Below are 25,395 nucleotides of genomic sequence, written 5' to 3'. Positions count from 1 at the left end.
ACTCGTTGGAATATTGACTTGGATTGAGACGTCGTTGTTCACATGAATTTCATACTCATTATCCGATGTATTTCCTGCAGTTGAAGAGCTTGTTTTATCACAGATTTCTTCCGAAGAAATATCTTGTCGCTGTCAGGTCTTTCGTGGAGCTATTTTTCTGGTTTGAAGAATTCAGAGACTGACTATGCACGCTCTCTTGCTTCAATATATTTTTCTTTTAGTTTTATCTTTTATCTCCATCTCTAAAATTCAGGCTACAAACACCAGAATAATAGGATGGAATCCATTGATTACCCTTGGTTGATCCTTGCTTAGACAGCATTAAGCCAATTTTCCCGAAGTTCTTTACTTGGGGGGATTTTAGGAATCCTCACACCTGAAGAATTTGGATTTCTTGCTATGATATAGAGAAGAGGAACACAACAATTTCATTATAGAAACAGAGACACCCACATAAATGCTCGATACAAACGCAGTGGAACACAACAACGTGGGTACGGTGATAACTTGGGTGCGTTAGCTGGCGGCCCTAGTGGAGGTTGTCACACTAAGAGCTCACGCCGATCAGCATGTTAACCGCATAGCATAGAGCAGGCAGTACACAGGATTGAGACTACGGTGGTGTGCAGTCACACAAGAGACCAAGAAGATGCAAGTGTATTATCCAAAAAAAAATCTGCTTCCTATATCAGTAATCACTAAAAATAAACAGTTATTTTGCATGTCCAAAGAATGTGTCAGGTGAGAAGAATGAAAGTGCTAAATTTGGAAAAAATTTCAACATTCTTATAAGTGTTAAGCAAACATGTACACATACATATGACTCCACAATGTAGTTTCAACTGATTTTGCTAATTGATGGTTATGAATTTCATGTTTTTGGTCCGTATTGAACAATATATAAGTAATAATAATAATAACTTAAATGTTTCCACCTTTTCAATACAATATATTCACAAATTTACAAAATTATACGGTACTAGTTTCGACCCATCTAGGGGTCATCATCAGCCGTATTGAAGCAAAGATCATTTGTGGCGAAATCCTAAGACAATATTATTTTAAAGAATAACAAGTGACATGAGATGTTATGGTAATAGTTAATAATACAAGGAATATACATAATAAGAGGTATATTATGTATATTCCTTGTATTATTAACTATTACCATAACATCTCATGTCACTTGTTATTCTTTAAAATAATATTGTCTTAGGATTTCGCCACAAATGATCTTTGCTTCAATACGGCTGATGATGACCCCTAGATGGGTCGAAACTAGTACCGTATAATTTTGTAAATTTGTGAATATATTGTATTGAAAAGGTGGAAACATTTAAGTTATTATTATTATTATTACTGATTTTGCTAAGGTTTACAACAATCGTTTTGAGTGAATAAACTCTTACTTCATCACTAATCTGATAAAAAAATGAGATCTCATTACTTTCCAAAGACACTTTTCTAATTAGTACTTAGTAAGGAAACTCTTGTCCTCATTCCAAGGTTGTGCAGCTCAATTCTTTCTTTCCAATCTTATATTTCTGGCAGTACTGGGAACCGAAACCAGGTCCCTGAGGATGGCAGCTAACAGTACTAACCATCACACTAAGAAGGTGGACAGAACTTATTTGTTAAGGTTGTATTACTGGATATGGAAGGTCAAGAATAAATAATAAGACCAAAACTTTTTTTTAAAGTGTAATAGTACATTTTTGCAGAAATACATCTACATTGGAAACTATTTACAATATTGAAGTTAAACATTATACTGTATGTAATGCGCTGTATATAAAGGAAGACCTACCTATATCTAATCTGCAACTGGCATTTTTTTCTTTCTTTTTATATATAATACAATAGATTTTTCACAGTAGTCTCTGCTAGTTACTACTCAGAAAGTGACACTGGCTGAATACAGTGAAATGCTAGGGTCTACTCTCAAAGCCCGAAGCTGCCTTGATGGGGAGCTTAACATAACAGCTTGGTCCAAATGTTGCTGCACTTTTTAACTAGGTGGTAGTTAAAAAGGTTTCAACATGATTTTTCAGTCAAAAGGTAATAAAGTTTTCTAAAAATGTCTGACTCTTGTTCCTTTAGATAGATGAAAATCATTAAAAGAAACATGGCTTAGACCAAAAAGAAATTAATATCCCATCATTAATTATGCTATGATTTTATGCCCCAGTAAGTTAGTATAAAATTTCTTTAAATTTCTTTCCAGTGCCCCCTACCCTCATACCATGAAAGTTTATTAAATTAATGTAAATATTATGAATTTTAATGATGCATTTGAATAAATCTAATCAATTTTCTATATCCTTCTTGACATGTGCCTGAGATTCTATCCTGAACGCATGCCAGTAAATATAAATAAAATTCAAAGTAATTTATTTTATCAAACAGAAAGCGTTTATGTTAATCAACAAATCTTTTCTTCTTTTCTTGGACATACTTCTTAGAATGTAACAGCTCATCATCGACCATTCTCAAAAGTTAGTTTAAAGTAATTTGGTGAATATTTTGCAACGAATGTGTTAAAAATTGATAGACAATGACAACAAATTTGAAGCCAATTTAGAAAAGAAGTCAGAAGACAGTATAGAAACAATAATATAGTTTATTTTAACAAAGTATCTGAATGTATATGGAATTGTACACAATGGAATACAAGCTGAAAGGAACAAATGCAATGAAAGTAAACCCATGAATTGAAATATTCTTTATATGCAGAACACTGCAGTGATAGAAAATTGTACCAACGTGCTCATCCTCATTCTTTATAAAACTGATTGTATTTCACTGTCTTTTCTTTTTGAATATTCAATACTGTATTACACAAAAGAATAGTATTGGTATATTTGAGAAAGGCAGAATAATATTTTATCACAATAAAACTGAATACTTTTTGTAGCCAGTTCTGTCAACAGCGCAAAAGTCTAATCAAGAAACAAAAATGTATAAAAGTCCATTATAAAAGAAATACAGAAAAATAGTGTTTTAAATAAGAAATTGTTCTGCACAATATGGCACCAAACCAATCAAATTTGAACTGATTAATGTTATTTGCACTGTAACTGCAATCAGATGTAATCATTCACAGATATTGCATGTTTTGCACCAAAGTTATATTTCCTAAAGGACTTCTTATTAAGGCACTACCTAAACTTTAAATTGCAACTCTTTGTTTCACAATTTATAATCTGCTATGCAGGGTATATCCTATGATCCAAAAACTTCATATCTAAAATGATGTAACAGATCATTTTTCCACATCCACTCCAAAATTCTGAAAACTGTGATTAATGGTCACACAAAACTAGAAGACCCTTCTAAAAGAAATATCTGAGCCATACTGTACGATATAATCCAACTTTTTCAAACTATATTAATGTTGTATTGAATTTATTGTAGACAATTTTTACTCAAAGACTGCCTATAAATAAATTTCTTGTATTTAAATGGCAAGTTATAATCTTGTTTTTAGAACACTACTTTCACTAAGACTGAAAAGTGCAGAGGGTAATGCAGGCAAAGACAGGATTTTACAGAGAACAGTTTTTGTCTGCATATTTTCATCCCTATTGATCCACTCAAACAATATACTGTTAACAAAGCTGTAAGAATACACAACAGAACACAGCACAACCGACACAGGTCATGAAAAATCATTTTAAATTCTTCAGCAAAAACTTTATTACTGTTATAGTTGTGATGTGCCTACGCAAATGTGATTTTCTTTTATAATTCCTTTCTTCAAGCAGGTGGCTTTTTGTTAAGCAAATGGGAGTCCGACTCGTTGGCTGAACGGTCAGCGTACTGGCCTTGGGTTCAGAGGATCCCGGGTTCAATTCCCGGTCGGGCATTTTAACCTTCATTGGTTAATTCCAATGGCTCGGGGGATGGGTGTTTGTACTGTCCCCAACATCTCTGCAACTCACACACCACACATAACACTATCCTCCACCACAATAACACGCAGTTACCTACTCATGGCAGATGCCGCCCACCCACACCGGAGGGTCTGCCTTACAAGGGCTGCACTCAGCTAGAAATAGCCACACAAAATTTAAAAAAAGCAAATGGGAAACCAAGACTTACTCTGCAGCTTGACTGCAACCTACAATAAACCAGTACTTTTCCCACACTTGAATATGCTGATACTCGTATCCGTGGTAGAAATAAATAAGAGAAAGAATTTGCTTTTATTTTAAAATGTTGATGTCTAACTTCAAATCCCAGAATTAAACACTATGGAAAAATAACTAAATTTCACTTACAATCTGAATGCAACAGCAGTTACTCTCCTAGAAATATATATAATTAATTTTTTTCCCTTTTTATGTATAGTTCTTAATTCATGCTGCAGTCTTCAATCCACGTGAATTTGATTCTTTACAAAATGATATAACATTCTTGATCAACAAATTTGCTATGAACACAGTGAATTCTTGTCTTTGTGTAGCTACATAGAAAATTACCTACTTCCAAAACAAAAATATGACAGTAAAATATATCATGGATATAAGGACTAATGTAGCCCTGCAGCAACCCTCACCCTCATTAAAATAAGTTATATCAATGCAAACTTAAAGTTCTTGCAGCCATAAAATCTAAAATTTCTTCGATCAAATTTCACACAATTCATGCAATAATGCCACATCTGACAGCAGGGTTGGTGCCATACCATTAACACAAAACGAAACTGCCTCAACAAGCCAATATCATTCTAAAGAATAATGTTTTGTTTGTACTGTGTTTCTCGTTCCCTTAAATCCCCTGTACAAACACCAGTATCATTCTACTTGCTTCAAACAAAACTACATATGCCAAAAATACTGGAATATATGTCATAGGAGGGGCAGGGGGATTACATACAGTTAGAATGTGTGAGTGTTGTCACAAGAGTTTTGCCATATATGCAAGTGCTTCTACTATTTTTTTGGCAATACGTAGACGAGCATTTAATTTCTTTTGAACGTCTTATTTTTATGAATGTCGATTTAAACAATAAGTATAGAGAAAATATATTATATTTGGCCATCTGTACAAGATAATAAACATATCCTGTATTCAATTTGGATCAAAAATTTTCAAATTACACATTCACATAAAAAAATCTATGAATACTTTATATGATCCATTAATACAAAAATTGCAAAAGATACTAGGTGGTGATACTATTATTGTTTCCAATTCAGGAAGAAATGTTTCTTCAAATGCATTTTTGGTGTTTCCACATTAAAAAATTGTTCTTACAATCTGTACCTCAATACTGCATCAATATAACCGTGAAAATAGTTGCCACTTACAAACAGGACAATGCTCATCTACGTATACACACATGAGTTTATGATTTGTGCACCTCGCTAATAATACTTTCTTAAAGCCGTACACTAAGACATCATATAATTGGATTTGTTTTCAGTCATGCAGGTATTGCGTGTATATAGAGTGTGTATGTTTGTGAGTGTATGTGTTTGTGTGACTGTCCCTATGATAATACGGATTTTGTTATTTTATACAAGTTTGGTTCTGACGACAGGTAAAATATATAATAATTATTAATTATTATTACAGTACTTCTAAGTTCTAAACTGGCCGCCAATATTTACTGTCTGCCATTATTCTTTTTTCAATATGTACAATAAATACACATACATAGTTGTTTTTTTCTCTCTTTTCTCATATCATATAACATATCTGCCACTTCACTGTACAAAGTGGATATTGCAGTCCTTGCCCCCTTGACATTTGCATTACTTTACGTGCTCAGTTCATTCTTGCGTAGGAGCCACAGTAGTAAAACGATGCACTCAATCTCGAGGCATATTTTAAATAAAACGAGTTTCTTGTACATGGAGAATGTACCTACACTAGAATTAAATGTAGCTGCTTTGGTCGCGTGCATTGATCAATATCACAAACCACCACTTCTGTAACTTAGCTTTACTCATTTGTCACCTCCAAATTTCCATAGCCAATAAATCTACATCGCAACCAATTACTTTGCATAGGCCAGAGCTCGTGCTGATAGTTGACTGTGCAGTTCATAATAAATTTTGAGTCAAAAACTTCTCTCTCCAACATAATATTGTCTTTCGAATTAATAAAATTTCTTTTATACTTCACTGATAAAACACTACACTGCTCCCATACAATTTCTCTGGTATCTCTTCCTCCTTGACTGAAGCATGGCTTCATAAATAAATTTCACTAAAATGGCTGTTTATTTCCAAGTATGGCAATTTTATGTGCAGACACCATAAAAAATATTCTTTGTCGATTGAAAATTGATTATAGTTATAAGGAACAATGGGAAGGGAATATTGCTAACTGCAATAATAGTTTGTCATTGGTGTTGCACCATCAGAGCTTGTGACACAATAGGAACACTGGATTTGAATTGCTTTACTAATGTTTGAACATGTCTTGGAGTATGAGTTATACAATGTCACTTCACTGCTCATACAACCAGAATATCTTACAATAAAAGGAACGATGTTATTATTTTTGTACGATTTCACTAAAAAAAAAACATTCACTCGATATTTTTATACGAGATGTCAGTTAGTGGCATTAACGACTGCCATAACCTAATCGTCGTAAAAGGAACGTTGGGAAAGGGGAGACAGCAATTTGTACGATTAAACAGAATCACTCGAAGAGGGCAAGAATATCGTCGCTTGTTGTGTTGCCCGGCGTGCCGTTATTTCCATTGCTGCTGGCTCCACTCGATGGAGGTGTTGCAAGATCAGGAGGATCGAGGTACGATAATAACTCCATTGGATCCACCACATTATCTGGTAATAACTGGAAAAAACAGAGAACAGATTGGTATTTAAAATCCTAGTTCAGTATGAATATATATATGAACATACTGAAAATAAAAAGAAGACAATATTAAGACTGGTGTTCCTCTCCTCAGACATTGCATATATTTATATATTTTAGCCATTTCTATAGTAGCATTCATCATGTTTTCTATACTTCAATGCCTTTTGTTCACTAGTGTGTATAGTTTTCAGAAGTAATTTCTTCCTTTCAGGCTTTAATTCTTGTACAAAACATGTTAAAAGATGACAATCACATAGCTGCATGACAGATGTAGTAATAAGTGAATCCCCCAGATCAGTTACACTAGCACTCAAATGCCATGGATACGGTCAGCGACATTATTGCTGAAATGACTGTGATGGTTGCTGAGGAATCCCATATTCTATTACCAATGAAAACGTCACATTTCTCTTCTCCTTGAACAGCACAAGACAATTTGAGAGTATTGAGAACAGTTGTATGGTCGGTCCTTCATGAATTTTAATTCTGAATATGCTACTAACTATGCTGAAAGTTAAGTCAATGAATTCTCAAGTTATAGTTGAAACTGAAGTGAATTTGTGACACAAAAATAATGGTATTGTAAAACATGTTAAAGAAAAGGCAGGAAATAAATAATGTACCCAAAAGTCTCCAGTCACCCCACTGAACGTCCAGCTGCGCATCCAAAGGTACATAACTACAGGCGCAATGCATCAATATACATATATATATTTTTACAACGTGCTACATATCGCAGAAACTCAGATAGGTCTTATGGCAACAATGAGATAGGAAAGGGCTAGGAGTGGGAAGGAAGCAACCATGGCCTTAATTAAAGTACAGCCTCAGCATTTGCCTGATGTGAAAATGGGAAACCACAGAAAACCATCTTCAGGGCTGCCAACACTGGGGTTCAAATTCACTATCTCCCGAATGCAAGCAGATTGTTATGTGACCCAAACTGCGCAGCCATTTGCTCAATGTCAACATCATACACGTTTTTTGTCGACATGGGTCAGCCTAGAGAACTGAGTTGGAATAAGACATGATTATAGGGGTGTACAAGTTCAGGCATTCCGTTTGAGAGGTTTCGTGGGAGTTACATGTGCTCAGGTTCAATTTCAGCGATGTTATTGTGAAGTGGAAACATCAACAAAGAACTGAACCCAATTATAAGTTCAGATAGGCCTAAGAAATTAACTGATACGGACTAAAGAACTCTAAAGCATACTGTATGAACCACTCATCAACATCCTCGTCAACTACTGCAGAGGACTTCTGCTGCAGGTCAGGGACAGAACAATCTGTCAAGAGGCGATAGGACTCAATTTTTAGCGTTGTGTTGCTGCCCAGAAGCCACTGATTACACTAATAAATGTGCGACGTCACTTAAGAGTGGTACAAATAACACCATCATTGGTCTGTAGAGCAGATTAAAGCTTGATGGAGTGATGAGTCATAGTATATGCCGTGATACCGAGTGTGTGGACCTGGCAGGTATCTGGGAAACAGTATTCACCTGAGCGTGTTGTGGCAACAGTGGAATTAGACGGATTGATGGTCTGGGGCTGCTTTTCCTGGTCTGAACTCTGACCATTAGTTCTGGTCAATAGCACAATGAATGTGCGTGTTTATGAAAACATTTCATACAACAGCATGCAACAGTTGGGAATCGGACCAGTTTGGAATGGGACCTTTTCTGTATCAGCATGATAACGCTCCTGTCCACAAAGCAAGCTTCATTGCATTGTGGTTTGAACAAAATCAGGTGGATGTGCTCGAGTGTCCTGCTCCCAAGTCCCAACCTGACCACCCATCGAATAACTTTGGAAAGAACTAAAGCACTGGTTGCCCAACAACAACTATTCATCATTCTTCAGCAAAAATGGAAACAAATTCCACCTTTAGTCTATCACAACTAAGTGGATAAGCCTTGCACGAAGATTAAACATTGTAACAGCAAAAGGAGGTCCTGAATGCTATAAGTTACATGGCTGGCATCTCTGGAATGAACAGCAAGGGGTGTCCAGAGACTTTTGGCCACTTTCAGCACATAAACATGTCAAAACTGTAAGTGTCTTCCCGAAGGAGCCTCCTTAGTAGATAAACCTGTCAACATGCGTGAGAAGATTGTACAATATGTAAGATGCTAGTAGAATATTGTTAGAATAATATTAGTTCAAAAACAAATAAAAAAATTTCAGTGACACTGGGATTGGGAAGGTTGTGACCATGGCCTTAATTAACACACTGGAGACGCCGCTCATAGAAATTATGGGCGCGCTATTTAATTGCTGCTGACAGAGCTCGGACAATGTACGGGCACGTTTTCACTGTAGCTAAAAAATAGTAGCTGCCGTACCTGTGAGCTGTGACTTCACTAGAGTACTGTTGAATGCCTAGCTCTTCTTTCAAGGCATTGATAACACAGACTCATTTCTACAGGACCTGGGGCTGCGTAATCATCGACTCTTAACTGTGAAATGGGCGGGAAAGTACACCCAGTACATGCAGACAGGAAGAATGTGTGTTCGAGAGGCAGGGTTGATGTGTAATTCTTGTGAATATTTACCATGTCTAATTCAAGAGTAGGAAATTTCAAAAATGAATCCATAATGGATGTTCTTATGGAAGACACGAGTTCTGAAAATGAGGATGAGGATAACAATTACACACTAGGGCCCGTATTCACCAACGTGAGTAAACGCTTTTATCTCAGTTTAAAGCTATGTAAACCCAAATAACAGTTCAGTTTGTATTTACCAACAACATTATCTCGGATAACGGGTATTATATCGGTTTAAAATTTTACTGGAGATTGGTTGACCGGAAAAATGTGAAATGTAAGATGGCAGCCCATAGGTGGCTGGAATATCTAATTGAAAAATAAAATCACAGCGACGAGTAATATGATCAAGATTATGCCATTAATAAACGTCCTAGATGGATAAAAGAATGTGCGACATATTTCCAGCACTACGACGACTCTGATTTTCGGACGCATTTTAGGTTATCTAAAGCTTCTGAACATAACCTGGAATACCCAACACATAGGTAGGCCTAAAATGAATTCTCGATTACAGCTAATACCTTGTACTGTACATGACTGGGTGACTTTTAATGAAGAATTAAGGAATACTGCCTTATTTTTTGAGTGATGTACAATGTGTAGGCTATAATTGGTTTTATTATTCCCTTTGTTAATGCTTTCTGCCACCAAGTTCAATAACAATTCACTCTCTTGGAAAGTCATATTACGCTTCTTTCTTCGTTACTACTCATTAGCGGACATAATTTATGCAAATTATTTGCAAACCCTGAATGGAATCAAAAACTTGTTTACAATTCGATAGTGGCGACAGCATTACATAAAATCAGCACAGTCATTTGTTTTCAGTACGTCAGTATGAAAAATTAGCGATTCAAACTCAGATTGAAACGAAAACTTGGTTTTGATAAACTGAGATAATAAATTCTGTGGTGAATACAGAAATGAGCGTTATTCGAGGTAATGACATATCCGAGTTTTGAAAATCTAAGATAACAGCAAAAGTTACTGACGTTGGTGAATACGGGGCTAGGTCAACATGATGATTCTGGCGCTTCAAGCAAGTAAATGTAGATAATGAGCTAATTATCTAATTGGTGTGAAGTGTAACGTAGTTTTATACCACTTCCTGAAGTGGATTTTGTAATACAATTTTATACCGCTCCCTAAAAGTGTGGTGGTTTCTCATGTACACATGACAACCTTGCAGCAGCTCGATGCAACCACATCGTCAAACAATGAACAGAGGGAAAGCAAATTACTGGTCGTAAACAAGGATACTGGTGCCAATAGACCAATAACGTTAGAATCTGTATTAGTGTGTTTCGCTAGACATGTCCACAATATTGACAGATTTTGAAATATTAATCAAACTGGCGTCCATAACAGCGTCCGATTATTATTTTTTCTTTGTAAAACTTATTACCTTCATAAATTTATATTTAAAAATTGCTACACTATAATGATAATTAAACTCATTTTATGTAGAAGAAAGTGTGGTATTTCTAAATTCCGTAAAACCTTGTTAATTCAAAGTCGTTGGGACGCAAAAATCGGACTTCGAATTATGTGATTTCGAATTAACCACCAACACGTATTTCGGAAATGCCAACCCTTGCGGCGTCACAATATATTCTAAGACCTGTTACTGCATGATTCACAGTTTAAAGCTTTGCAAGTTATGAATCTCATTCCGTATTGACGGTTATCACTTTACAAAAGAAAATATTTATAAAATTTATTTGTTTGTATATTATGTAATCATTGTTTTACTACTGAAGATGGTCTTGAGATTAGGCTGAAACATGTATAGACTTTGCTTCATCTAACAGATGACTTGACTTGTATTGATAGGAGGATTTTATAAATATTTTCTTTTGTAAAGCAGTTTAAAGCTCTCAAATGCCATGGAAAAAAACTATTTACAAAATGAATCCAACAAGGTGCATTTACAGTATTCAAATAATGCACTTGGATAACTCACCAGCAAACATAACCTCACACAACTAAATTAAAACCAGCAAACATAACCTCACACAACTAAATTAAAAGAAAGAAAACATGATTCTAAGACGAGGAGAAATCTACACTGGCTCCCCTGTGCAAGTGCTTTATTCATTGGATTACTGTACTGTATGCAATTTAGATGCCTTGTGCTTCCACAGAAAGTACCCGATGCCCTTAAAACATCGTGGCTTATCAAACTTTCCTATGACGAGGGGAAAAATCTCGCTTCTGTCCACATTACAACAGTACAGTGATTATACTTGTACGATTTCCTGCCATAGCACTTCTAAGACCCATTAATGCATGCAAATGCCTTGATTCTCAGTTTAAACCTTTTCAAAGGCCGTGAAGAACACTATTTCAGATATGTACTTCTATAAAACAATGACAAACATAACCTCATGCAACGAAAGGATGAAAAACACAATTCAAAGACGAGGAAAAATTATACTGGCTCCCCTGTGCAAATGCTTTATCTCTTGGATTACTGTACTGTTTGCATTTTTAGATGCCTTGTACTGGCAAGGAAAGTGCCCGACGCCCTTAAAACATTGTGGCTTTTTGAACTTACCTATGACGGGGGAAGGAAGTCTCTCGCTTTCGTGTGCACTGCATAGCAACACAGTACATTTCCCGGCTGGCAATTCTCTCCTTCAAAACCTTAAGTTCGTTTGGCCTCAACATTTAAAACAATAAAACAAACAATGCAGTTTCATCGGCATTGACAATAATTTTTGGTGAGTATGAAGCTATAAGCCACGCTTTTTCCCCAACTGTCGGCATTGCCAGTATTCGCGGATTCATTCTCTCTGCACACTGCCTGCTACGTGATATTGTGGCGTTCCTTGAAACGCTGAATAAAAAATAATTACGATTCCGCTCGAACATAACAGATATGAAGCACACTGTAGACATGCCGAAGTAGGTGAAAGCGCGCAAAGTTACCCCTACATGCTCCGTAAGACGCGTTCTTTCATGATGCGGAGAAATTTTGAATATAAATTATTCTGTAAAATACTATTTTTTTTCAAAATGTAAAGGCAGTTTCGAATTAAAAGTCTGAATTTCGGTAACGGGACCGACATTGTTCTTCGAATTACGAATTATCCGTATTTCGAATTAAACTATTTAAATAACATGCAAAACCGTACCTCATGTTTCGGGGAACAAGAGCTGCTTCGAATTAAGCGAGATTTTGAATTAACCAATTTCAAATTATCGAGGTTCTACTGTATTCCAAAAAAAAGTTATAATAGCATTGAAAACATTTCAAAAACCATTAAAAATCTGCGATTTCTGAAGGGTAGCACATTCAAATATGGCCATCTCAAATGTGTTAAGGTACAGCTCCAGCACTTGCCTCAATGTTACCGTGAAAATGGCTGGAATTTTAAAAAATTATTATGGTCTACAAGTATTAAAGATCTTCTTCATGTGCCACATATGCCCCATTAAAAGCTTCAGCCTGCCAAGATGATGGTTGTCCAACCAGATGACCTGAAGATATTGGAGCATCACATCAGCATGACTACTTCCTCAGCTGTATTACTTGCTTTCCTTCAATCAGGTCTGCTTCCCTTCATAACAGACAGCTCCTCAGTTGTACTCAAGAGACTGAGGCAACCCAGGTTAGCCCTTAGCCCACTATTAAAAAGGAAGAGTTGGAAAATGAAATCTGAACCCTCTCAGCAAGAGGCAGACATGTATTTGATAGGACATGGACTGCAACTTTGGAATAATGATGTAATAACCAGGGAAACGTACTAGAGAGTGGCGCCTTAACCAGTTTCAACTGTATACAATTAATACCAATATAGTTGGTCAGTTAATGGACATTGGACATACAATTATGTAACTAAATTCTGGATTAATTTCAGTTGAAGATGGCATAATTTATTTGTAAAAACATTCGCGCACACAAATACTGTAAGTACAAGCAAACATAGCCGAAGTTTTAATTGCAAATAATCTTGTTTTGATGTGCTTTGCAATGGAAAAATTTTCATTTGGGCACTGATTTTGTTGGCTGTGAATGAGCAATGACAACTTTCCAACTGGAGCTGTTCTGCTGCTTGTCACCGACTTTAATTCCTTTTTGTACAATATGAAAGAGTGACGGACAAATAAACACTGTTCTCCCGCAGTGCCATTTCTTGTAGTTTGCGTGAAGGTCAATAACCATTTGTGGTTCATTAATCAGACAACGCCCATGTGTGACCTAAACCTAAATACGACTGTTTACGTTTATATTATGGATATATATGAAAGAAAGTTCATGGTCTAATAACACAAGTATTAACACATTGGGGACCGAGCCCGAGTGTGTAGTCGAGGTGGGGTAACAGTGCAGACTGACCACGCCCGAGGCTAACTCGGGCACGCATATTTGTTATATTGTCAACACAGCCAGGATGAGAATCGGGCGGAAACTATACATAAAACTTTGTAGAACATTTATAACAGGTATACCGTGCGTTCATGACCTCTGTCATAGTTTTCTCGAACTTATAGCAGCTTATTTTTGCACGAGTTCACTTCTACACTCCATGCTTCCAGCTGCTCAAGGCGCGCGCACGCTTTCAGAGTTTTGTTTACATCGTGCAAAATGTTTAGACTGTATTTTGTTTCTGCTATCATAAGTGGATCATTGAATGAAAGTGGAAGATGTTAGAGAAGATTTTTCATGACAGTGGTTCAAAAGAAGAGGTAGATGATTCAGATCTAGACCCTGATTTCAAACTTCATGTTAGTAATGATTCACATTCGCCAGGTACTTCTGATGATTTGGATGCACTTGCAAAGTCTGTGCAGATAAAGGAAATGCAGGAAATGGGAAAGTAATGAGAAAAGAGATATGCTGGTGGTGTGCAATGTGTACTGTAGCACTCTGTGTCCTTGAATGCTTCAAACTATTCCACACTCAAGCTCATTATGTGTACGACTTTGTTGTTGTTGTTGCAAGAGGCATACCGTTGGAAAATGTATAATGTGAAAAGTATTCAATAGATCTTAATGCAACTTTTTAATCTGTAGAATAGAACAGACACTTTTAATTTTTTGATGATATATATGTATTACAATTGCAACCTACGTACTATTTTTTTTTTAAACCTTTGAAATATGACGATCTGCCTGCCCATGTGCCATCTTAAGACATGGTCTCCAATGTGTTAAAAAGTAGTTTTTAGCCTTATTCATTCACATGCTGTACATACATACATACATCTCCCTCATGTTTTCGGAGCGCTCTTACTTTACAAGAAGCTCTTTAACTGCTCGAAGATGATGGAGGTGATAACTTGTTTGGGAAGCAATTGCAGACACAAGCTGAAGTTGTATTGTCTGAAGGTCAGCAACTGGGTGGAGATGAGGCTGAGGATGTCATAGTTGAAAAGAGAGAAGGACCTAAGCCAAGTTTCAAAAAGTAAACCACCAAGCAGCCTGAAAATCTGGACAAGGAAATTTTTATTTTTCCTCACGCAGATTACTCAACCGACAATCAATCGATCATCATTCATCTGCATTTAGGCCTGTCGCCCAGATGGCAGATTCCCTATCAACTGTTTACCTGTCTGTCTGTCTGTCTATATCGGTCCCTCAATTCTGAGGATCGTGATCTCTGAAGATATTTCTTTGTACCCGTTTCCATCCTCCAAAGCCTTCTGCTATATGGATAGATTGTATGAACAATGTCTTTGTACCTAGTATTTTCTAAAATGATTTCAAAGAACTTGGTAATTTATCAAATTACTAGATGACCTACGTAATTCACAAGGAAAGAAATATGCGTATGAAGAATGCAGCTCCTAGACAAGCACTGTGTCAAGTAGGACTCTGTGTGCAATGTCCTATCAAGCTCCATGTTCGCAAACAGTAATGCTTAATGCCTAATTGTGGATATTTCAGATTGCTGTCTCCTTTCCCTGTAATGTATTAGTATGTTTCTGCATAAGATTTATTTTTTGTGTGTGTTTTGAAAAATATACAGTCGAAACTGGTTAAGACATCCCTCTCTAGCACACTTCCCTGGTTATTATGCCATTATTTCAAAGTCCCAAGACGTATCCTATTAAATACATGCTAAAGAAACCTGGATAACAAATTTACGTCACTCTTTAGTAAGTTTGTAACTCCCACCATAAGAAATTTAAATTAGTATTCCCGACCACGTTGCACGCAGTACAGGCCAGCGACAACTGGCCTGGGTAAGGATGTGTAAAGAACTTAATTTCACGGCCCCGGAGCGCGGCTGCATGACGGCCTACAGCTGCAGGGAGAGTCAGTCCCAAGCCAGTCTTATTCTCTTTGCATCTGACATGTTTCGTTCGTGAGGCCTCTTTCAGACGGCGCAGGTTCGACCCGCTTCCGCGCTTAGCCGCCGGTCTGCCTAGGCCTAAACCAAGAACTGATTGTTCAAACAGAATCTTCCATATAATGCGGAGGCGAAGAGTAAAAGCGTGCGGGAGAAAGGTTTGAGCAGGCAGTCTGTGATGAGTCGCGGTCCCACGCCCACAGTTACTTGTTATTTTACATTAGTATTTTGCACGTCATCATACACTGCGGATCGACCGTGCTCGCGACATCAGTGCAGCGAGAACCCGATAGTGTACCTATATGAAAATAGAAATGGATTTAGATGATAAACAAAAGTAGGTCTGCTCTCACTCATTTGATATTTCTCATTTTCAATTTAAAAGTGTGCACTTTCCGTTTCCTCTGTGATCTGCAGCGGTTGTTATGGAACCCGAAATAGACATTGAGAACTTAATACTTTTAATCTCGGAAATACCAGTGGTCTTATATTTGGGAAACCGTGATATCATTACTTTAGACCCGTTGTTGAGAGAGTATCCTCAAAATTATACCCATCTCATTCTAATGAAATTTGAAGGGCACAGCATGCTGAACTATTTTTGTATTTTCATAAGTGTAGAAGGTAAACGAAGACTATGATGGTCCATATTTATTACCCACAATGAAAAGTGTGTTGAAAAGGATCCGCTGGAAAGTGCGGGGAATTTTGCACTGCTCGACCCTCTCTGTGTGTAAGAGTCAGCAGAAGTGGGCACCGCACACCCGCGCATACACACGGGCGTGTTTTACTTCTGTATTGTCTGAAAGAGGCCTGAGTGACTTTTGTAACAACGTACGTAAATTAGGCCTATTATACTTACGTATACAGCTGACATGTTGGCGCTTAATTTTGAAGTGAATTGTGTAACAACGTACACAAATTGGCCTAGGCCTACTGTACTTACGTATAGTGGTTTGCAGGACATTCAGTTATGGAGAAAAAAGAAAGCTAGACAGTTTATAGATGATGAAAAATTATTATTGAGAAAGCAGATGCTAAACCACACATGAAACGTGTGCAAATCGCCCAGATGTTGGACTTCCCTGTGACAACTTTAAACATAACTGTAAAGAGACGGCTGCGACATGTATAATTTGCGTTTCTAAGAACATTTTTCCTTGATGTTTTACTATGTTGGTTTTCTAAAAATGCAAGTTAATGGATACCACTGGCAACTACCCCAGTAACCACACTGCTTCTCTTCACATACGCACAAAACTTGTTGACAATAAACGACTGCCTCTTTACTATAGCCTACATTGCTAGCCGTGACAACCGGTTGTACAGTGCCTGTGTGTAACGTCACCGGATCTCAGGAAATAGTGAAGAGAGAATGGCTTTCTACTAGCCTCTACAAAAACGTTTCTCAAGTCTGCAGAATGGCATCAAAACATGCGAACCTTCGAATTCTTAAAAAAGCCATGGCTACTCAGTCGCAGGGTTATAACGCGTCTATTGTACTTGACACTTAGTCAAATTAAGTTTCGTGATGGACAGTCATATTGTAAAGATACGTGGAAAAGATAATGCCGGCAAATCTTCAACGGGTTCTAGTCTATATTATGATGCCAATTTTAAGTTAATGTTTATTAAACACTTGGAAATGTAAAATAATTGTGTAGCCGAAGGAAAATACGGCATAGGCCTAACTAAAGCCAATATTTGGAGTTAGCGTGAAGACAAAGCTAAAAAAATGCATACTGTACAAAAAATGCATTCAGTGGTCCGCAACAAGCTCACTTTAAAGAAGTTGAAGATGAAATTGTGAGGTATGTGCACGAAAAACGCAAGGGAGGAATGGCCATAACGTGGCGAAATAAACTCGTTCGTTGACTTTCAATGTGTGCAATTAGGCCTATACATCGCTAGCTGCTGAATTTGGCTGAACCCAGCAAGCGAGATGTGTGTGTAGCAGTAGCCGGTTATATCTGACGCTGAGTAAAAGTAACAGTTTTATAGATAGCAAGAATTTCCTGAGGGATCGTCATATTGTAGAGATGCATGGAATAGGTATTGCCGGCAAATTTTCAACCTCTTCGGTATTATGAGGCCAATTTTAAGTTAATGGTCCTTAAACCCGCGGAAATAAATAATAATTGTACAGCCGCAAAAAAAAATTACGGCATGACGAAAGTCAATGTTCAGCGTCTAAAAACAGTCTGAAAATGCGTAGGCCTACTGTACAACAAAGGCATTAATATAATTTTACAAAGTAATTTTTCAAGCCGGATTAAATTTTTTGAAGGAATAAGTGGGGTTCATCTTGGATTCGGAAAAATACGGTACCATATTTTTTTCAGACTGAAATTAAACATACACTTTCACGTTGTATCGGATTTCGAAAAATAACAAACAAGTAACCTGTAGTGTGGATATCATCTGCAGGAACAAGCTGCCTCTGTGGATCAGTGGTAGTGTGTCGGCCTGCGGATCCCAAGATTGTGGGTTCAAACCCGGCAGAGGTAGTCGGATTTTTGAAGGGCGGAAAAAAGTCCATTCGACACTCCGTGTCGTACGATGTCGGCATGTAAAAGACCTCTGGTGACACATTTGATGTTTACCCGACAAAATTAATTAAATTTCAGCCATAGACGCCCAAGAGAGTTTCGGTTTACTCGGTCTGCCATCTAGTGGGCCTAGAGTAAAACGGAACGTCGAAATTGACGAGCAGACAGCCAGATGGCGTCAAATTGAAAGGTTTGCACACGGTAGCTGAGGCCATACGATTATTATTATTTTATCTGTAGAAACGCAAGTTTTAACAAAATGATTGCCATTTCATACTGATTTTAATGTACATGGGGGGTTTTCCAACTTTTATACAAAAATTGGATACAACGACAATCCGCTATAGCGAGTTAATTTTTCGTTGTTATGAATTCTCACTACAACAGGCTTCTACTGTACTTGTAAAACATTTACATTATGTCCAGGGTTAGCTGTTTATTTTTACCAGGCGAGTTGGCTGTGCGGTTAAGGGCGTGCAGCTGTGAGCTTGCATCCGGGAGATAGTAGGTTCAAACCCCATTGTCGGCAGCCTTGAAGGTGGTTTTCCATTTTCACACCAGGCAAATGCTGGGGCTGTACCTTAAGGCCACAGACGCTTCCTTCCCACTCCTAGGCCTTTCCTATCCCATCCTCGCCATAAGACATCTGTGTCAGTGGAACATAACGCAAAACTGTTTTAAAAATTTTTATTTTTTTCTATTGTATCGCCGAACAGGTTTTCTGCACTTCCCTCAGGGCACTGTTTAGTCTCTGGGCTTTCAGTATTTTAATATTATCGTATATGATTATGCTGCAAGAGACTATCCTCATTTTTCCGTATTGAAAGTCTGTTAAAAGAGAATTGTTCTCCTTTACGATTATGTTATCAAGACCAGAATAAATGTTGGATCTTTCATACATACAGGCACGGGAGGTCTTGGGATAGCCTATTACTGTTTTGGTCCTGGGAAGGCTGGGAATTTTACGTTTTTGCGTTAAAATGTCATAAAAACCACAGTTTTATCTGCGCAATGTTGTATTTAAGAAGTTTGTATCATTTCCCACTAGTACTGTATTGACTTGTGCAGTGAGCGAGCTTTCCAGCCGAATTCAATGTCACGAATAACTGTAATTTCAGAAGTTTTGATATTTTTTATCTCTCCAATTTGATTGTGATTAGTGACAGGCAGAATTGAATATAATGCATTTGAGAACGTTTGAGAATCGATATGTACATTCGAAACCATATTTTTGAGTTCAACATAACCTTTAAAAGTCGAAGTAAGTCTAATTTACACGGTACAAGATTTACAGAAACTGACAACGAACAGTATACCGGTGACCAAATTACAATGGAAGATTGAAAAAAGGAAGTGATTTTGCTGTCATGTTGGGCACTTTTGTATGTAATTTGCTTTATTTTATTAGATTAGAGAATTAAAAACTACATGTAGCTGACTGTTGTTCGGCTTGGCATTATTAGATTTTTCGAATAGTTTGACTGATCCAAGTTGCTAAACTGAAAGAATTTTTCGTGGGAGACTGACAAAGTTACCCCGGTAAAATGTCATGTGAAGTATAGAGATTTTTAACTCTTGTACCGGTAGTACTTGCCCGCCTCTCACCCAAAGGGCCTAGGTTCGAGTCCTGGCCAAATCAGGTTTTTTACCATGATATGAGGGCTGGTTGCAAGTCCACTCAGCCTACGTAATTACCTTTAATTGAGGTGTTATCTAATGAGATGGAGACCCCAGTCTAGAAGCCACGAATTATGGCCGAGAGGATTCGTCACACTGACCATACGTCACCTCGTAACCTGCAGGCCTTTGGGCTGAGCAACGGTCGCTTGGTAGGTGAAGGCCCATTGGGGCTGTAGTTTGGTGTAGTTTAGGAGTGTTTGTAAGATTATAATTATACATACAGTAAAACCTTGTTAATTCGAAGTCGTTGGGACTAAAATATCGGACTTCAAATTACGTGATTTCGAATTAACCACCAATTCGCAATTCAGAAGTACCAACCCTTGTAGCATTACAAAATATTCTAAGGCCCGTTACTGCATGCAGTTAATCTTGATTCACAGTTTATACCTTTCATATACCATGAAAAAACAACTATTTCCAAAATGTATCCAAGAAGGTGCATTTACAGTATTCAAATAATGCACTTGGATATCTCACTGGCAAACAATCTCGCGCAACGAAAGAAAGAAAAAGCACGATTCAAAGAGGAGGAGAAATATATGCTGGCTCCCATGTGCAAGTGCTTTATTCATTGGATTACTATACTGTATGGATTTTATATGCTTTGTATTTACACAGAAAGTACCCAATGCCCTTAAAATCGAACTTTTCTATGACTATCCTTGTACGATTTCCCGCCATTGCACTTCTCTCGTACGTCAGAAATGTGAACACTTACCGCATCACAAAGTATTCTAAGACCCATTAATACATGCAATCACTTCGATTCACAGTTTAAACCTTTCAAATGCCATGGAAAACCTATTTCCGAAATGTATCCCATAAGGTGCATTTACAGTGTTCAAATAATGAACTTGGATAAATCACTGAACAAACATAACCTCACGCAATGAAAGAAAAAAATCACACAATTCAAAGATGAGGATAAATTATGCTGGTTCCCCTGTGCAAATGCATTATTTTTTAGATTTGTATACTGTTTGCAATTTTTAGATGCTTCATTCTGGCATGGAAAGTGCCAAATGCCCTTAAAACATTGTGGCTTATCGAACTTTCCTATGATGAGGAGATAAAGTTTCTCGCTTCCATGTGCATTGCAACGCACTACAATGACCCCCATCCCCCACCCTTGTACGATTCCCCAGCTGGCATTTTTTCCTTTAAAACCATAAGACCGTTTGGGCTCGCATTAAAATAATGCAATGCAGTTTCATCGGCAATGACAATAGTGTCTTGATTTATGAATTTCATTTTCCGTATTGACATTTACCAATCGTCATAAAAGGAAAGAAAAATTCCACCTAATCAATACATTTATTTTCTTGTAAAGTATTACAATCTAGGACCGGTTTCGACCCTTCATAGGTCATCCTCAGCTATATCAGAATCACATTTTCATTTCTATCTTATACCTCTGAAAGACCTTCGTGATATATTGTTTCATAATTTTCAGTGAAAACTTATCTTAAAAACAAATTTCTAAGCGTTGTGTTAAAATTAAAAATTAAAATTACAAAACTTTGTCTATTATATACATGCCCTTTGGCTGACAGAATGCATCCTTGGGTTGATTAAGCATCTATCTTAGGTATTGTTGCTTATTCTGTTGAATCGATTCCCTTTTATACTTATGTACAATCGTGAATAGACTATCAGTAAAATTTTATAAATAAAGCTTGCGTGATAATTATAATAAAATATCATGTTACATCTTTATACCATATTGCTGGAGTGATATTATTTTAGGTAGAATATAAATGCGTGTTGACCTCTATAAAATATTTTGACATAAACACACTAATATATTTTAAAGTCTAATCATTGTACTTTAAAGTCTAAAATACTTATTGCTTTGGATCTTGCGTTGTTATGTGGTAAAATATTGTAACAATTTGTCTTATATAACATCAGATATTGATAATATTTAAATATGCCGTGTATGGTTGGCTTTTTTAAGTCTAATGATTAAATGTCAGTTCCTTCTTGCATAAAATTACAAGTTTCATATTATGTTGATTATGTATTGTATAAAACATAAATGTCTATTAAATAGACTGCTTATCATTTACTACAGAAGTTTTTTTAAAAAAACACTTGAATGTCTAGTAATATAGTCAGTGTATTAGTGACACTGAAACGTGTTGGCCTTGATTCTTGCGTTATATTTCCATAATTTGCCTTTTTTTATATATGTCGAATGTTGGTCTTTATAGGTTCCATTTGTAAATAACAGCACTTTCCTATAATTGTGAAATGGATCAATATAAGCTTGATACGTGTTAAATTATGCACTATATGTGTGATTCAGTTCTGGCCTAACTTCTTCAGTTTTCTCCCATCAAATGCCGTAAGAATGTGGTGGTTCCTTTCCCTTTTTGAGGCTGGTAAAGTGTGTAAGCCAAAATGAATGAAGTGAGTTAGATTTCAATAGAAGTGTAATATTGTGTGAATTTGTAATGCCTGAATTAATTTACTTACTGCTGGATGTTTGAAATGCGAGTTTCTTGGCCGTTTGACGAGTAATGTACCTCGTACTGATGGTTCTAGTGTTGTCTGTTGTGAGAGGGGCGGAGGGATAAGTAGGGGAGGTTGTTACGTGTGTATGGGCAGAGTCACTGAGGTTCGCTGTCTGCGCCGTAGCTTGTGTATGACGTCGTCTGTTGACTATTTTGACGTAGTCGTTTTTTAAGACAGGAACGATTTTATTGAACAAAATATTAGTTTTTTCAGATAACTCATTTATATTATAATTAGGATTTGCATACTGATCTAGTGTTATATATAATTCTTCACTTATATTAAGCAAAGGACCTTTAGGTTCTACATTTAATATTTTTAAATCGTTATTTATGTCCGTAAAATTGTGCTTATATTCACGCATATGTTGCCCTATTGCCGAGAAATGGTTATGCCTAATTGCGTTTACATGCTCATTATATCTAGTCGTGAAATTCCTGCCCGTACGCCCCACATAACTTGTTAAACAGTTGTTACATTCCATTCGGTAGACTCCTGATTGAAGATATTTGTTACTACTATTTACTGATTTGCTATTATATATGACATGCATATTATTTTGTGTAGTCTTAAATGCTATTTTAATGTTATGCTTCTTCAGAACATTGGTTAGTGAATATATATTGAAAGTGAAAGTTGCGTAATTTTTTCTGGGTTGATCTGCTTTCCTCAGAGTGGTGTTGGGTCGTGATTTGAACTTACGAATGATGAAATTAACCATTTCTTTTCTATAACCGTTTTTTTGAACTATTTCGTGAATTAGTTGTAGTTCATCTTTGAGATCTGCTTTTGACATCGGTATATTAAACGCTCTATAAATCATACTTTGATATGCTGCTTTTTATGTGGTCCTAGATTGTAATACTTTACAAGAAAATAAATGTATTGATTAGGTGGAATTTTTCTTTCCTTTTATGACGAATGACAATAGTGTTCGCTGCCTACAAATTTTTTATATGAGCCAAATTTTTTCGTCAACTGTCGGCATCGCCAGTGTTTGCGGATCCTGTTTTTCTGCACACTGCATGCTGCATGATATTACGGCGTTCCTTAAAAGGTTGAATACAAAAGAATTCCAATTTAATTCAACTTAGCAATCATGAAGCGTACTGTAGACCCACCGAAGTGAGTGTAAGTGCGGAAAGCTACCCCTCCACGTTCCGAAACATGCATTCTATTATGACGCGGATAAATTTTGAGTTGACATTACTCTGTAACACTATTGTTTTAAAATGTAAAGGCAGTTTCGAATTAAGTCTAAATTTCAGTAATGGGGCCGACATTGTACTTCAAATTACGAATTATCCATATTTCGAATTAAACAATTTAAATAACATGCAAAACTGTATCTCATGTTTCCGGGAACGAGAGCTGCTTCGAATTAGGCGCAATTTTGAATTATCAAGGTTCTACTGTACTTCATTTTTGTGATGTTTCGCCTAGTTGTTGATGGTTTCCATTCATTCCCGGATTTTCCGTTTTCCCGTGTTGTACGATTCTTTTTTCGTGATCCCTCCCAAAACAGAGAACCGAGGTTCCACTGTATTCTCTGAATTACATTGTCGCATTAAGTTGACAACTATGGAAATGTCTTGAAGTATAGTGTGTTATGATGAAGGACGCTTCATTTGATGTACTTTCTAATTGTGACTAAATACTTGTGTTAACTGTTCTCCTTAGACTACTGATGGTATTACACTGGTAATTTTCTTTTTTCATTAGTACAAAATATCAATACAGTTGTAAGAAATAGAACAGTATTTAGGTAGAGGTAACACTTGAGATCAAGAGACCCTGAAACATCATTTGACTTATAAAACAAGAATGTACTTCTCCACAATGTAAAATACTCACATTCAGACCCTCTTGGCCCTGGCCCTCTCCATCGATGACAGCCGCTGGGTCAAAGTTGAGATCTGATGGGATATCTGGAGTTTCCGTTGTTTGATTGGTAGTAGAGCCAGTATTACCACTATTGGCATGACTGCTGCTGCTATTGTTACTGCTGTTGTTGGCAGTATTGTTGCTGCCTGGACCCGAACTTTGATTGTCAGTTGAGGTGGCAGGAGGAACGCTTGGTGGCCCACTATTTCCCCCTCCAGGGGTATGAGCACTACCTGGAGTGCCTCCAGGGGTATGCGGTGTATGAGGTGTGTGAGGAGTATGCGGAGTGTGAGGCATCTACAGAGAGAGAGAGAAAACAAACAATAAGATATGTACAAAAGCAGAGGGGTCTTTATTAATTTAACTCGGTATCCTAGTACTTTTTGGTATACTTTGTCAAAATATTAGTGGAGGGAAAAGGATAATATCATTATCAGGAACTCAGCTTATTAATTTGACAATGAATTCTTATATTAACTACATACAGTAATGAATGCACATGTTCTAGACATCACAGATTTGAGAGAAGTTCTTTCAATAATGGGAAGTCCAAACATATACTCTAAAATACACATTCTAATTCTCTTGATTTGGAAACAAGATGACCCCAAGTACAGTGAAAAGCCTGACCCCTTTGCAACAAAACAAAACAGCAACACTATTCCTGGCACTCTACCTTGAATTCTGAGTTTACATTCCACTCAACATTCTCTTTTAAATTCTCTTCTTTCATTCAACAGCCTACAGGGGTAATTCAGTGCCTGTTAGTTATAGATATCTTTTGAATTCATTATACTCACTTGTTCATTCAATGTCTTCTCCATTGCATTAAGAGGATCCAAGGAATTGACTGACTCACTGAGATGAGACAACGGCCCACCTCCACCCGAATACTCGTTGCTGCTTGGATTCGAACCAGCACCAAAATCGTAAGAATTACCCCGACTCATTCCACTAGCATTGTACGGAGGAGGTCCACTATTCATCATAGAGCCACTTGCAATGCCTGAAATAAACGAGAAATAATTTTGACTACAGTTCTTTAAACACTGGGATGTTCATGAAGAGAGAGACTA

The 25,395-nt window shown here is 36.9% G+C and overlaps 1 protein-coding gene across 3 annotated transcripts in view; it reads right to left on the bottom strand.

The window, feature by feature from the left end:
- Positions 1 to 1,688: 1,688 nt before the first annotated feature.
- tna (tonalli) overlaps positions 1,689 to 25,395 on the bottom strand; it is a 56,262-nt gene continuing 32,555 nt past the window's right edge. For all 3 annotated transcript variants that reach the window (XM_067137743.2, XM_067137744.2, XM_067137745.2), the window contains 3 exons: positions 25,120 to 25,325; positions 24,290 to 24,616; positions 1,689 to 6,813 (listed from right to left, as the gene is read on the bottom strand). In XM_067137743.2, the coding sequence (XP_066993844.1) occupies positions 6,658 to 6,813; positions 24,290 to 24,616; positions 25,120 to 25,325 (689 nt within the window). In that variant the 3' untranslated portion in view covers positions 1,689 to 6,657. The remainder of the gene's footprint in view (positions 6,814 to 24,289; positions 24,617 to 25,119; positions 25,326 to 25,395) is intronic.

The sequence above is a fragment of the Anabrus simplex genome, chromosome 1 (assembly GCF_040414725.1).
Source record: "Anabrus simplex isolate iqAnaSimp1 chromosome 1, ASM4041472v1, whole genome shotgun sequence".
Lineage (NCBI taxonomy): Eukaryota > Metazoa > Arthropoda > Insecta > Orthoptera > Tettigoniidae > Anabrus > Anabrus simplex.
This window is presented reverse-complemented; position numbering and strand designations above follow the sequence as displayed.